This window comes from Egretta garzetta, unplaced genomic scaffold, assembly GCF_000687185.1.
Source record: "Egretta garzetta isolate BGI_Z169 unplaced genomic scaffold, ASM68718v1 scaffold211, whole genome shotgun sequence".
Taxonomy (NCBI): domain Eukaryota; kingdom Metazoa; phylum Chordata; class Aves; order Pelecaniformes; family Ardeidae; genus Egretta; species Egretta garzetta.
The window spans coordinates 196144-209072 of NW_009258673.1; the positions used below are offsets into that span (position 1 = coordinate 196144).

Below are 12929 nucleotides of genomic sequence, written 5' to 3' on the forward strand. Positions count from 1 at the left end.
TAGGGAAAGGGCAATAAATCTTTGTGTAATGAGTTTAGGGGCACGGAATAGGTGGAAAAAATGGAAGCAGGTAGCCTGGCAGATATTTGATAATTAATTTCCAAAATAGCTTACCCCCAAAATGTGAGATTATATTTACAGTCATTTATTACACCATTTTTTAGTGTGGCAGGAAAGGAAGTGGTACTGAATGAAAACAAAAATACTCCGGAGGGGTAGGAACAGATGAAAAATAAGGAGCGGCTGTTCTGACTACATTCCACTTGGGGCGTAGGCACTTACCCTCCTGCAGCAGCTACGCTCTCCAAAAAACTGCATCTTGCTCTCCTACCAGAGATCTGCACTCCTTCAACTGTTGGCCAGGTTTGCGTTTGTGATCATTCTGCAGTGATTACTTTTGCTAACTTGTTTGGTTGTGACAAACGTGGGTTTGGGAGCAATCTTATGAGCAATTCGGCTTGCAGATTTGGGTAATCCTCTGTAAAGGAGAAGTGGCAGCAGGAGGGGGGTTGGAGGTGGTAACCCTTTCCAGTTAGCCGTTGCAGCAGTAGGTGTGTTCACAAGTCATAGGAAGGAAGAGGACTGGAAGTTGCAAAGCGTGTAGGCTCGGGCTCTTCTGGTCCACGGTTTTGTTTCTGGCTTTACCACTGATTGCTGAGGTGCTTTGGAGCACCCCCATATCCCCAGAGTGAAGAAGCTGAGGCGTAAAGGATGCCTTCCTCCAGCTGCCCGATGTGCGGGAAGGTCTCTGCTGTGTCAAAGTAGTCTAAATTCTGCTTTCACTGTGAACCTCTTTCTGTAAAAAATATATCAGGCATAGTACAAAATACTACAAAAAAAGTCACTTTCTTAATTTTTAAACAGCTGACACACAGATCATTCCAGTGTTTCTGTGCTCCTATTTCATACTGTCCCTCAGTATGATGGTATTATTTTTGTTTATTAACTACTGGCAATAATAGTAAGCTATTTTTGGAAACTGTCAAAACTCTCTAATCTTCAACAATAGTTGTCTCATCAGTCTTATTTAGCCTGCATCTGTGTGATTCAAGGCTCAAGAGCAATGACAAGCTGCATATGAATTCTGTATTCATTAGTGATGGTGATCAAAATGCCTGTGTCCCTGCCATAGGGCTCAGGTGTGGAAGTCTGCAGGCTAATCCCACCAGCTGACATTCGGAGGTTTAATGACTCTGTAGGAAGGTGACCACTTGCTGGGAGGTTTGTCGGCTGAACTCAGACAGCAGACAATAGAGATCAAGCCAGACTATCAGAGTTAAGCTGGAGAGCCTGCCTGAGATACTTGAACCCCTGTTGGTGTCAAACACAGAGATTAAGTCAAGGGGGGGGGGGAGGGAATCTGATTCTGTGAACAAAAATAAGTACTTAGTTTTTATGTACTCTGTGTATCTGTTTATTTCATTACCCAGAGACTTAGTGGCATATCTTCACTGCCTTTTCTGACAGAGCTCAGGGCGATACAGATTTTGTGCTTTCCTCACATACCTGTGTTATTGTCACCTTCGGAGACTTGAATTTCCATGGGTAAATACCAGGTGTTAATGCAGATGATCATCCAGAAAATAAAGGCTTATCATGCTGTCTCTTATTTTTAGATTAGAATAAAATTATTCTATGGTAACCTGGTTCCTGCTTGACACTTCGGACAGTTAGTACAGTTCTCATCTTCTTCCACAGGACTGTGCCTTGGATTGATTTCCTTGGCGGAACTAAGGCTAAATGGGAAATCTGAGGCTGATATTAAATGTGCTAGCTAGACGTGCTCTGGAATGGCCAGGATTAGCGGAGAAGTGTTTGCGGTGTCCTTTTTGAATATATCAAAGCACAATTTCTGTGCAGAAATCAGGTGGGAAACCGCCAACAGTATCAGTCCGAGTTACCAGTGATACCCAGTAGCACCTTCTTCTGGTTTTCTGTTTACAGACTGTATCGAGGGAAATCAGTTTTACCTTGGTTTAAATTGGGCCTTGCTGTGTGACAAAGAGCAACAATTTCTTCACCTTTACAAAAGTAACAAACTTTGTACGTAATAACGTAGACAAGCTACTCGAAGCAGGGCTCCGCGTTAAGAGATGATTTCACTGCGCAGGGTAGACGTAGGACAGGTAATTATTTCTGATGCGCTTCTCGGGAGCAGGTGTTCCAGTCTAAATTGTTTCGGTTTGTGTATCTCCCATAACTGCAGAACACGGGCAAAACATACTGGAAAATATTTCACGTGGCACGAAGCCCAAGCGCGGCTGCGGTGGCGAGGGCTGTGAGGCAGGGGGCAATTTCAGGCTGAGCGGAGCAGAGTGGGTGGGAGTCAGCCTGGGCCATGAGGGGAGGCTCCCGTCCAGCCAGGAAGCTTTATGGGGTGGAAAAATTACCCAAGGGCCCAAGACTTCTTTTTCCAAATAAAATGTTGATCTTCATCCCCTTCCATCCTTTTTTCAGAGGTAAAGGAAGTCGAATGAAAAGAGATTTGCTGTATTTGAAGCCAGATGTGTTATTGCTGCTGGATATTCATTTTTTTGATACACAGTAATATATATATGGTAATTCTAATCGTCATCTTTTGCATGGTTTACGTTTCTGGCTACTTCCTGGTGGCTGAGGTTTGGTCTGTCACTGTAGGGTAATGCAGCTGTATGGAAAACTGAGGATAACGCACTGTCAGGGTAGAACTGGCAGCCTGGCAGAATTTACAGCTCTGTTACTGTTGAGTGAGTTCATTTTATTTTGAGAATCAGTTCCCTAGAAAAACATGAACTTCACCCAGACATAAGCAGTGATGGATTAAATGAATTTTCATATTCATTCTTAGTTCAAAGTATGGAAATAGTATTAAAAGAAACCCCACAGTTGCGAGAGGAGCTTGTAATTTAATTCTGTACCATTGGAATTACGTCTTGCACTAATCTTCATGTAAGGAATGACATATAGGAACTGATGTTATTGAATAGTAGTTCAGAAGCATATAAGTTTCTTGCCTTGGCAGGTAATTTGGCATAAATTGTTAATGTAAATCCAGGTTAGTGGGGAAGACGTTATTTTACTAAAAAAGATAAACTGCTGATTAATTCAGTATAGAACTCAATTACAAATTGAAAGTGTCTCTGCGGGACGCCGGTACCCTAAAGACAGCAGATGTTGAATAGATACTCCAGCATATTTCACACTGGTATGAAATATTAACATGGTTTATTGTACTTGTGTGGTGTACGATACCAGAAAGGGGGAGGTGGTGATGAGCCTGAGCTTGCAGGCGTCTACCATTGGAACATGAAAAAGCAGTAATCACTGAGAATAATAATTAGGGACTAAGGTGCATTTTATTTGAAAAGTTCTTGGTAAAAACCAGTTAGAAAACCCAACATTTACTAACATACTGGTCACAGCGCAACTGTCATCCAATGCAGTCCAGAATGACCCGATCTATGATTCTGTGGCCTGTTAATGAATGAATATAGGCCCATTTGTGTAAAATCCCCTCGAATTGCTGGGCTCTAACAAGACCGCTAGGCCAGTGCTATGCTCAGATTGCTTTTTGCATAATTTCCTGCCCATGCCATATTTGTGCTGAAGCTTGCTGCTGCCTAACAAAATTAGTTTTTCTGTATTTTCTGTGTAACGTAGGCAGCCCGATAACCCCGTTTGCGTTCATAATCCAGGGATTTAAGTTGGGTTTTTGTTGTCCTAATGTACTGCGTTGGTGATGGTGGCGCAGACAGGCTCTGCAGACCTTGAGAAGGTACCAAGTGATGAGCAGCCTTAGCAGTACAGCGGCACAAGACAATAAGGAATGTACGTCGCTGAAACTGGTCTGTGCTGCTTTTTTCTTCTTTCTTTTAAATAGAAGTCCAGCTTTGAAAGCTGCAGAGAAGTTAGAATTTGGACAAATGTATTGAACGTTACCATTCCAAACAGAAGGCATGTTCCACAGCATTTGAACAGGATGTATTCTGGAGAGAAAATTCTCATCATATTTAATAGTCTTTGAGTCCTTGACACTGTTTGTTGTGCAAATATTGAGTCATTCAGTTGCTTTCCTGCAAGTGAATGAAAGTAATGTTTCAGAATTTGGAGCATTTCAGTTTCTTGCTAAGTAAGGCTGTGGAAACAGGACTGGAAAATAATATGATACGAGTTACCTCGATTTAAAATAACTTAGCTGTTTAACACACAAAGTAATAGCGTTATTATTTCACTCCCCCCCCTTTCATTTTTGCTTTAGAAACTAAATTTCTGTTTCTTAGTCTTTTAATAGCTGTTCAGTAAAACTAAATAAACCTGTAGATGATATTTGGAGGCGTAGTTTTCTTTAGAAGTTTTTTCTTCACAGCGTACGTGACTCCAAAATAGCATATGGTTGAAATTCAGCAGAATGGAGGCGATGCCATCTTTACACCCATGACAGGACATGGTTTTAGTCCTAGATAGCTTTAGATGTCTTAATTTTTCCATCACATGCTAGGAATATTCTGATCATTTCTATCCATTTTTCTTTATGCCCAAACTGGTGGTTGTCCCCAGGATCATCTTTGTGTTTTACTGCTCCACGGCTCCCAGATGTTGCTGATCTTCCAGATTCTGATTTTCATAACCCCTTTGCCTTTGGGGTGATCATTGCTTTCATTCTTTCTGCTTGCAGCTTCTATCTTGTAAGTGTTCCAGCGTGCTGCGGTCATTCAGCACAGCAGTGTAATCCTTTTTCCTGAGTTGCAATCCTGATCCTACATATTTATCACACGTATCTATTTTAATAGCCTGTTTTGCAATATTTGGACTGTTAGATCTCAGCATTCTGCTTCTAACTTCTTTTGTGACTTTTTAGAGCATGAACAAAAGATGGTGGAGGAAGAAGGGCAGGGGAGAGCCAGGAAGACTGGCTACTTCCACACCTGATCAAAGATGAAAGAAAGCAAAATATTTTGATTGTAGCATATGTCTATTGAAAAAAATCTAAAAATTATGAACCAAGGTATGTCATTCATCTGCTTATGAGGGACTATTGAAATGTGTATTTTTTTTTTTTTTTTTTTTTTTTTTGGTGAAGACTTGTTAAACCTGAGTGGTTTAAATTATGTGTGCCAGCCCCTTTCCAGCTTCAGAAGGTAGCCAAAACAAATTCATTCTCACTAATGGAGTCTTTCAACCTCCCCTTACAAGAAAAACACAAAAGCACTTTGCTTCTCAGTTTTGTTATCTCTTTGGACTTAGCCAGCAGATTTTAGCATTGCTTCCAGTTACGTATTGATCTCTACCACAACTTCTCCCCACAGGCAGACTTACACATCCTCTCACATGTTGTAGTCTGCTGATAACTCTTCCAAAGTCTAATTATGCTTCTGTAGGTGCTTATGTCCTTCAAGAGGTATCACTTTCCTAGCCCCAAATTCCCAGCACTCCTTTATAGATTTATTTTTTTATTACCATTGTCCTTCCTGAAGCTTCTGATTTTTTTTTTCTTCCCTTTCTCTTCCCATGTGAGTCTTGTGGATTCTCACTTTTAAGTAGGATCGACATTTTACATTACATAATTCCAACAATTTTTTTCTGTTGTAAAAGACAGTTGTGATAAATATTTGAATTTTTTTATTTTTACAAAAATTGTTACACTCATATTCATCCTATACTAATATTAATTGTGTACTGTATTTCAAATTCTTGATAAGACTGATTATTGGAGAACTGCACTATGTCCCTTCTGTCTTAACAGGATACCGGTGGCCTGCAGAAGGTATTTATTTCAGTTTAAGAATTTAAAAAAAAAAAAAAATCCTTTCTACAGTTTTTAAATCTGGAAAAGAGATCTCCTGTGTAACTTTGCAAGCAAGTTAAAAAATGTCAAGGAAACAATATTCACAGAGCTGTTCCAGCTGCTCCCTTTATTGCTGTGGAGGCATCACGATAAACTTGTTTAACAGCTCTCAGTGAAGGCAGTATGGGTACGAGGTAGATGGATCCCCGTCTTCTGTAGGGAAGTCTCTCTTCTTTTTTACTTCAGTAGCATTTGAAATCTGGAAATGGCTTAAGTGAGAAGAGAAACTTGATTCAAGTCATATACAAGAATAATGTGTAAAAGTTCCTTATTGGGGCTGTTTGGGACTTGCACCACAGCAGCTGTAGAGAGGTAATCTATCAGCTCCTGAGTGTCTACAAAATGCAACTCTCCAGATAACAGGTTTAAAGTAAAGATTTAATACAGTCTCTATCTACTATGATGTTGCAGTGACAGTTTAAAACTCATTCTCTAAATCTCAGCAGACTTTATAGCTAGCAGTGGGCCCATATAAAGCTTAATGGCATTACAACACATAAATCATCTTTTAAAGATGCTACCAGTAGCTCCAATATTAAATGCAGACAATTGTCTGTGTTATAAATAATTTATCAAACACCATTTCAGATTAGCCTTCCATGCTGAGTTATTTATTTTAGCCTTTACTGTACTATTCCTAAGACACATTTTGAAAGATCCATTACTGGTCACTTTAATGAACTTGGGGGTCTGGCTGGCCCCCCCCAGGCACTACGGTACAGCTGCGGTGACCATTACACGGCTGATCTGGACCTCTTTGCGCCTTTTACAAGTGCTGCCCATTTGTCATGTAGTGGTAAATGGAGTTGCACATTGGAGTCCTGGGACACATTGTGTGATGTGGTGATGGAGACAAACAGATAGCTCTATAAAGTGCTGCTTGTCACTGCTGGCGTGGCGCGCAGTCCATCACTCCTGCTGTAATCTCATTTAAGGAGCCGTGCGCACCCGAGAGAATGATATTCCCAGTTAGCTTGGTCTTTGCAACCGTAAAGTAGGAAGTGCTCCTCTTACATACTCCGAACTTTTAGGGTTTTTTAAGATTAATTATTACAGTGACTCATTCATGCCTCTCTACTCGAGGCTGTGTCAGCACTTTTTGTGATAACCCCCTATTTTCTGATGGTAAAACAGCGGGCCTTGCTAGAACCTCGTCTGCAGGAGCTTGCTCAAGGAATGTTGTGGCTTGTTTTTTTTTTTTCCTTCTGGCTATTCTGGCCATCTTTCTAAATTATGAAGAGAGGAGGAAGCATAAACAGCATTGAAGCAGGGTTTCTAAAATGCAAGTTATTGCAGGTTCATGAACTAGGCTGTGCTGTATCAGGTGGAAGAGCTGAGGTTCCATTTTCGACTTCCCGGTGTAGTGATGCCTTACTGCAGCTACAGCTGCGCTCTACTGACTGTGCTGGGGATTTTTAGAACTATTTTGACAACAGTAGGTTCTAAGAGTACCTTTGAAACAGTAAATAAAATTTAAATTAGTGGGAGGACTCAGAGATTTACATTGTTGTCTAAAAAAGATTGAAATTAAGAGGGAGAGTGGAACAACTCCCCCACCAGTCTGCTTTAGTTTTCCTAAGCCACGGTGCTTTTCTGACACAAACACTCGCGTAACAGCTTAAGGTCGTTCTGGTTTTGCTACCACTTAATTTTTAAAACACATCTACGTATACTTCTTTGTTTTATTTTAGCATATTTACTTTCAGTATTTTACTGAAATACCCCGAGCGTGCAGCAAACAGTGAAAGTGGGCTTCGATCAGTTGAACGAGGAAACACTTGGCAGAGTTTTATTACCAAAGCCACTAAGGAAAGGTACAGGAATTATTTTTACAGAATGGCTGTTTTGTTCCAGTCAGCTTGGTAGAAACTGTAACACCCCCCCCCCCCCCCCCTTTTTTTTTTTGGTAGAGTAATACTAATGAAACTGGGGGTGAAATAAGAATTTATGTGATTTCTGTAGTTTACTGGGGAAAAAAAAAAGCCCCCTCCTGGTCAATACCTTAATTAAGCTGTTGGAACAGGAATATTGTTATTAACAAGTTCGTTTATAGAGGGCCATCGGAGAATGCAAAGTATGCACTGGGAGCAGACACGATTGTCGCTGAGCTAATTTTGGGCTCCTCTTCTGCCGCACTTGTGCGTGGGGGCTCGTGCAGCTGCTGTCTGACTCCCAGACCTCCTGGATCTTAGCATCGTTATTTTCACGTGGCAGGATACTGGCAGAGACACCGAGGCCTTTAAAATGAAGCAAATTTTAAAAAGCTGCCTTTATCACAATCAGCTCTTTGGTTGGTGATGGCTGGTGGCAGAAGAGCGTTCAAAGGTGTGAAATCTCAGCAAAGCCAGGGTGAGCCATCGTGGCCACCGTAGCGTTGGGCTGTGATCGTGCTGGGCTAGCGGAGCAGCTCCTGCCAGCAAGGAGGATGAAACGGGGCCCAAATTGGTGCGTTCACAGATGTGTTTGTCCCATTCTTTCTTTACTGGAAGGGGCGTGCTCAGTCAGTTTTCAAGTAAGTTTCTTGCACACCTTTGAGAAAAATTAAGGGGTCTTATGTGCTCTGGCATGCACCTACGAGGCTACTGAAAAGATTGAGTGTGTATGTATGTAAGCGTGTATGTATCTATATGGACCCAACCTGTTTTCCTTGCATTCCGACACTTCTGCTGGATGACCGGAGCGCTCGCGCTTCCTCTCCAGAGGCTTCAGGAGAGCTGAGGGTGCAGGACTCATCCGCCCTGGTTTTGTCTCTCTTGGCAAGCGGTACCGTGCCTGGGGAAGAGGTGTGGGACAGAGCACTCGCCCTCCACGCTGAGCTGCGGGGCTCTGTCCTAAGGGCAGCGCGTGCAGGGACTGAGAACAGATGCCTCTACCTGCTTTTTACAACATTTAAAATAACACATCAAGAAAATTGTTTTGCAACATTTCATGCTCACCATCTTCAGCTGTAGTGCAAAACTAAGGCTTTACTGACCGGTATCAGGTTATTGCCAACAGCACTGGATCTGATCTGCTATTTTTCAATAAGCTGCCTTTGCAACAAAAATAAGCCCTGCCTGGGATCTGTAGAGGGAGCCAGCGCAGCTGTAATGGCCTTTACTGGAGGAGAGGAGGTTATTGGGCTTCTCAAAACTTGTATTTCTGATGCCTCCACGTCAATACCATTCACTACTTTTATTGGGGAGGGAATTAAGATTCTTACAGGTCTGTTGTAATATTTTAAAGGAGAATTTGATGAATTTGCAATGGTTCCTTGTAAAAGACACTCATCATCTACGTGTCACTCGACATACTTGTGTGCACGCGTGTAACGCAGACGCTGTTGCGCTGTTTCAGGCTGTGTAGACAGCTTCTCAACAGTAAATTCCTCACCGTTAGGAGCAGGATGTGTATTTCAGCAGCTGCATGTTTGCCTTGTCAAAAGAAAGCAGAGATACAAAACCTGTAAGAAAGCAAACATTAGAACTTTTGCAGGATTAGTGCATGGTTTCAGAAGCAATAAAAATAGCAATCTTTATTTCCTGTGCTGGTTTTCTATTCTTGTTTTGTTGCAAATATGATTCTACTCGTTGTACAAAGTAATGTAGGAATACACACGTGTTTGAAATACATAAATACAGTATGTGGTAAATGCACTCTATTAAATACACATCCTGCTTTAGTTACCTATGGAATTTCTGAACTGTACAGCAGGAAAAAAACCAGGAAATTTTCTATTTTTTTCACTTAGAGGGTAAGACCTGAACTACAAATTGCAGTGTTTTGGCAGCGGTACCTAGTTTTTGACTTGGATTTTCAGGTTTCTTTAAATTCTCTGTACTTGTGTTCAGGACTGGAATTAGAAATTTGAGCCAGCTCCAGTTCAGCTCAGAGCTGAGGCTGCTGTGTAGCACGGGTACTGATGAGCCAAATACATTCTGCAGCCCAAGCTACGTTACAGACTCCTAGAAATGATTTGGTACGACAGAGGAGGATTATGGAGTCCCTACCTGGGGAAGGCTGTAACGGAACTTGTGTGAATCTTTAATTTGTATGCAGCTGTTACACAGAGGGCACGATAGGGAATCTGTAATGTACACGCACACAAAAGCCTGGAAGATAAGAACTGTAAAATTTACTTTATCCATTCACTAAGATGGAAATCTCAGTTTTGCTTCCATGACTGTGCTAAGTCTGCTCTGTCCTGGGGTGGTGGCTCACGAGCAGGATGAAGGGTTGGCCCTGTCGCTGCTCCCACGGCTCAGCAGACTGGGGTAACACTCTGCAGTACTTGGGTGATTAAGGCGGCGCTGGAATCTCATTTATTGTTCTGAGAGCTCACAGCTTCCACTGTCACATGGACAAACATTTCTGTGAAATGCTAACACTTGTGCAATGACAGCTTTTTTAACTTTTCCAGGAAGAGGAAGCCAAACAGCTTGTGAGAGATGCCATTGCAGCTGGCATATACAATGACCTGGGCTCCGGCAGCAACATAGATATCTGTGTTATAAGCAAGAACAAGTTGGATTTTCTCCGTCCGTATGACGTGGCCAACAGAAAGGGGGACAGGTCAGTACTCCTGAAGCTGTACATTATCCATGCTCTTCCCAGCAATTCCTATTTTCCATAATACTAAATTCTGTCAGTGTAATCTCCAACTCTGCATATTGAATTTCAACTGAACAAGAAACAAAATTTGTGGCTGTACCTGCAGTTGAATGGGGGCTGCAGGTGGCACATACAGATGTGTGGAGGAAGCGAATTAATTTCTTACCTGCCACTGCTTTACCACGCCAAGAGGCTGCTCTTGGGTTTCAGGCCGTTCAGGGCAGTAATGAAGTTCTGCATTTGTGACTGACCAGGCAGCAACTCAGCGTTGTTCTGCTGTGTTCGTGCTGAAGCGTGTGGGGTGCAGGGAAGGCTGCTGGTGTCGCCGTACCCACGGCAGGCCCGCCCCTGCCGAGCGTGGGGATTTCAAAGAGCAGTACAGGGCAGCACAGCCTGGCGTCAGCCCCTGGGCATGAATTCATGGCAGGGACAAAACCAAAAAAATGAGGGAAGATGCCACAGCTCTGGCCTGGGACTGCGAGGTTGCGTTTTGCTCTATTTCTAGAGGCCCTTTTTAGCCAGTGGCTGGAAAACGTGCCCTGTGTAAGGTTTGTGGTTTTTTTTTTTTTAAAGGCCACAGAGACAATGTTTTGATCACTACAGTTTTGTCAAAATTGTCCAGCAATGTACTGCAAGTATGGACAGGACAGTTCACAGTTAATGGCTAAATACTGCAGTCACAAGTTTGGTTTTTTTCTTAGTTGGCATAAACTTCCATTTCATGTATAAGTAAGTAAACTAAAAAAAAATGCTTGTAAGCATTCGCTCTCCTAACCAAAGCCTTCTCTCAACCATTTCCACAATGTAGAAACTTGAGCTTTTTTCCCCTAGCTCTTCGATTTGGCAAGACACAGCAAAGAGACAGATTTCTGTACAGCCCCCCCCAATTTTACAGCTCAGTGTTTAGTTCCTTAAAGCGCGTGGGAAGGCTGCACAGCACGCGATGCTGTTGTAACGCCTTCACCACGGTGACGTCATTCTGGCGCTTGGTGCCCCAGGACAGTAATGCTCAGTCTCTTAAATTCTGTGTCAAACGTTCAGCTGTGGAACTCTTTGGGAACAGGGTTACAGTTAAGTGTGGATCCTGTGGGCTTGTGCCATTGACCCTGTTCAGGATACAGAGGGGATGACATTCCGAAGCGAGCAAAATTTGCATGTTGGAGGAGCCTGGCAAATTTGACTTCTAACAGCTCAGAGAGCTGCTCAGTGAACTCCGCTGCCTCATCACAGCCCCAAGGCAGCTGAAGGTTTTTGCAATATGTGCTGTTAGGTTACGTGTAACAAGTTGTGCAACTTCTCAATCCACTGCCAAAATAGTAGATTTTAAAGAAATTGCTTTTTCCCTTCTTTCTAAGGCAGGCACCAAAGCCACGGCAAATTGCGCTGCTCCAGTTGAAGGCTTTTGGATTTCTTACTGTGCAACTTCATAGGCAGGGCACACCCTGAGCAGAAGCGCCTATTAGAGAGCTTTAATTACCCATTTTAAGTGAGATTTTTGGATTCTACGGTGTAGATGGGTGGAAAGGGCGACAACTCCTTGAGCCAGGTGCAGTGACGGTTTCAGAAGCGTGGCTTGATTACAGGCAGGCTTTGTGCTAACTGGTAGCTGATTTTAGCACAGGAACCCAAAGCCAATACACTGGTAAAATTATTCCAAGAGTTGCAATAAATAAATAAATAGCTTGTTCTTTGAGTGAGGGCACACAGAGCGTCCGATGCTGTCAGGAGGTCCCACTTAGTTCCATAAAGTGGCCTTGCCAGTTACTTGGCAATTTATTTTTTTTTTTTTTAAAAAAAGCCTGTGCATTTCCTCAAAATGCTCATTTATCTGCAACTTTGTATTGAGATTTTCAGTACGCACAGTTCCTTCGCTTACTTTGAACTTTTATAGGAACCTTCCAGAGAAGCTGATTAGTTCTAAAATGCTAAATGAGCGTTCTCCTATGTGGTGCTAACTTCTGGCTTAACTGTCACCCCTTGCTTTAACAGGTATGGGAGATACAAGTGTGAAAAAGGAACGACTGCTGTTCTCACAGAAAACGTCGCACTCCTGGAAATTGAGGTGGTGGATGAAACTGTACAAACCATGGACACTTCCTGAACCGCGTGTCACTGGAGGCCAGCTCTGGTTACGTGTAGAAGCCTTCCCCTAGCCAGAGAGACACGCAGCCGACACAGAATAAAGAGGGTTCTGCCCGCTCTCCTCAGCGGTGGTTTGTGTGGTCCTCATTTCTTCTGCTGCTTTTTCCTTCTTACACTGTTGAAAAGGCAAGGCTCAGGCAGAACAGCAGCATCTTACCCACTCTTCCCAGTGCTGTGGGCCATGAAAGTTAAGTTGGACTTTACCCCAAACGAGCTGAATTACCATGCGAGCGCACGTGAGGAGTGGAAAGCATCACACTGCCACGTGGGGCAGAAAAACCACCGAGCACAAGAGCTGTTGCTTCGTTCTAGGAACAGAACAGCAAGGGTAAAACTATTCTGCATAAGCCCACTTTGACAGGTTTAATTTAAT

The 12929-nt window shown here is 42.7% G+C and overlaps 1 protein-coding gene across 1 annotated transcript in view; it reads left to right on the plus strand.

Moving 5' to 3' along the window:
- The window catches only part of PSMB7 (proteasome 20S subunit beta 7), a 26327-nt gene extending 13706 nt beyond the window's left edge, over positions 1 to 12621 (plus strand). The window contains exons 5-6 of the mRNA XM_009648843.2: positions 10224 to 10375; positions 12404 to 12621. Coding sequence (XP_009647138.2) covers positions 10224 to 10375; positions 12404 to 12515 — 264 coding nt within the window. The 3' untranslated portion in view covers positions 12516 to 12621. The remainder of the gene's footprint in view (positions 1 to 10223; positions 10376 to 12403) is intronic.
- Positions 12622 to 12929: the final 308 nt, after the last annotated feature.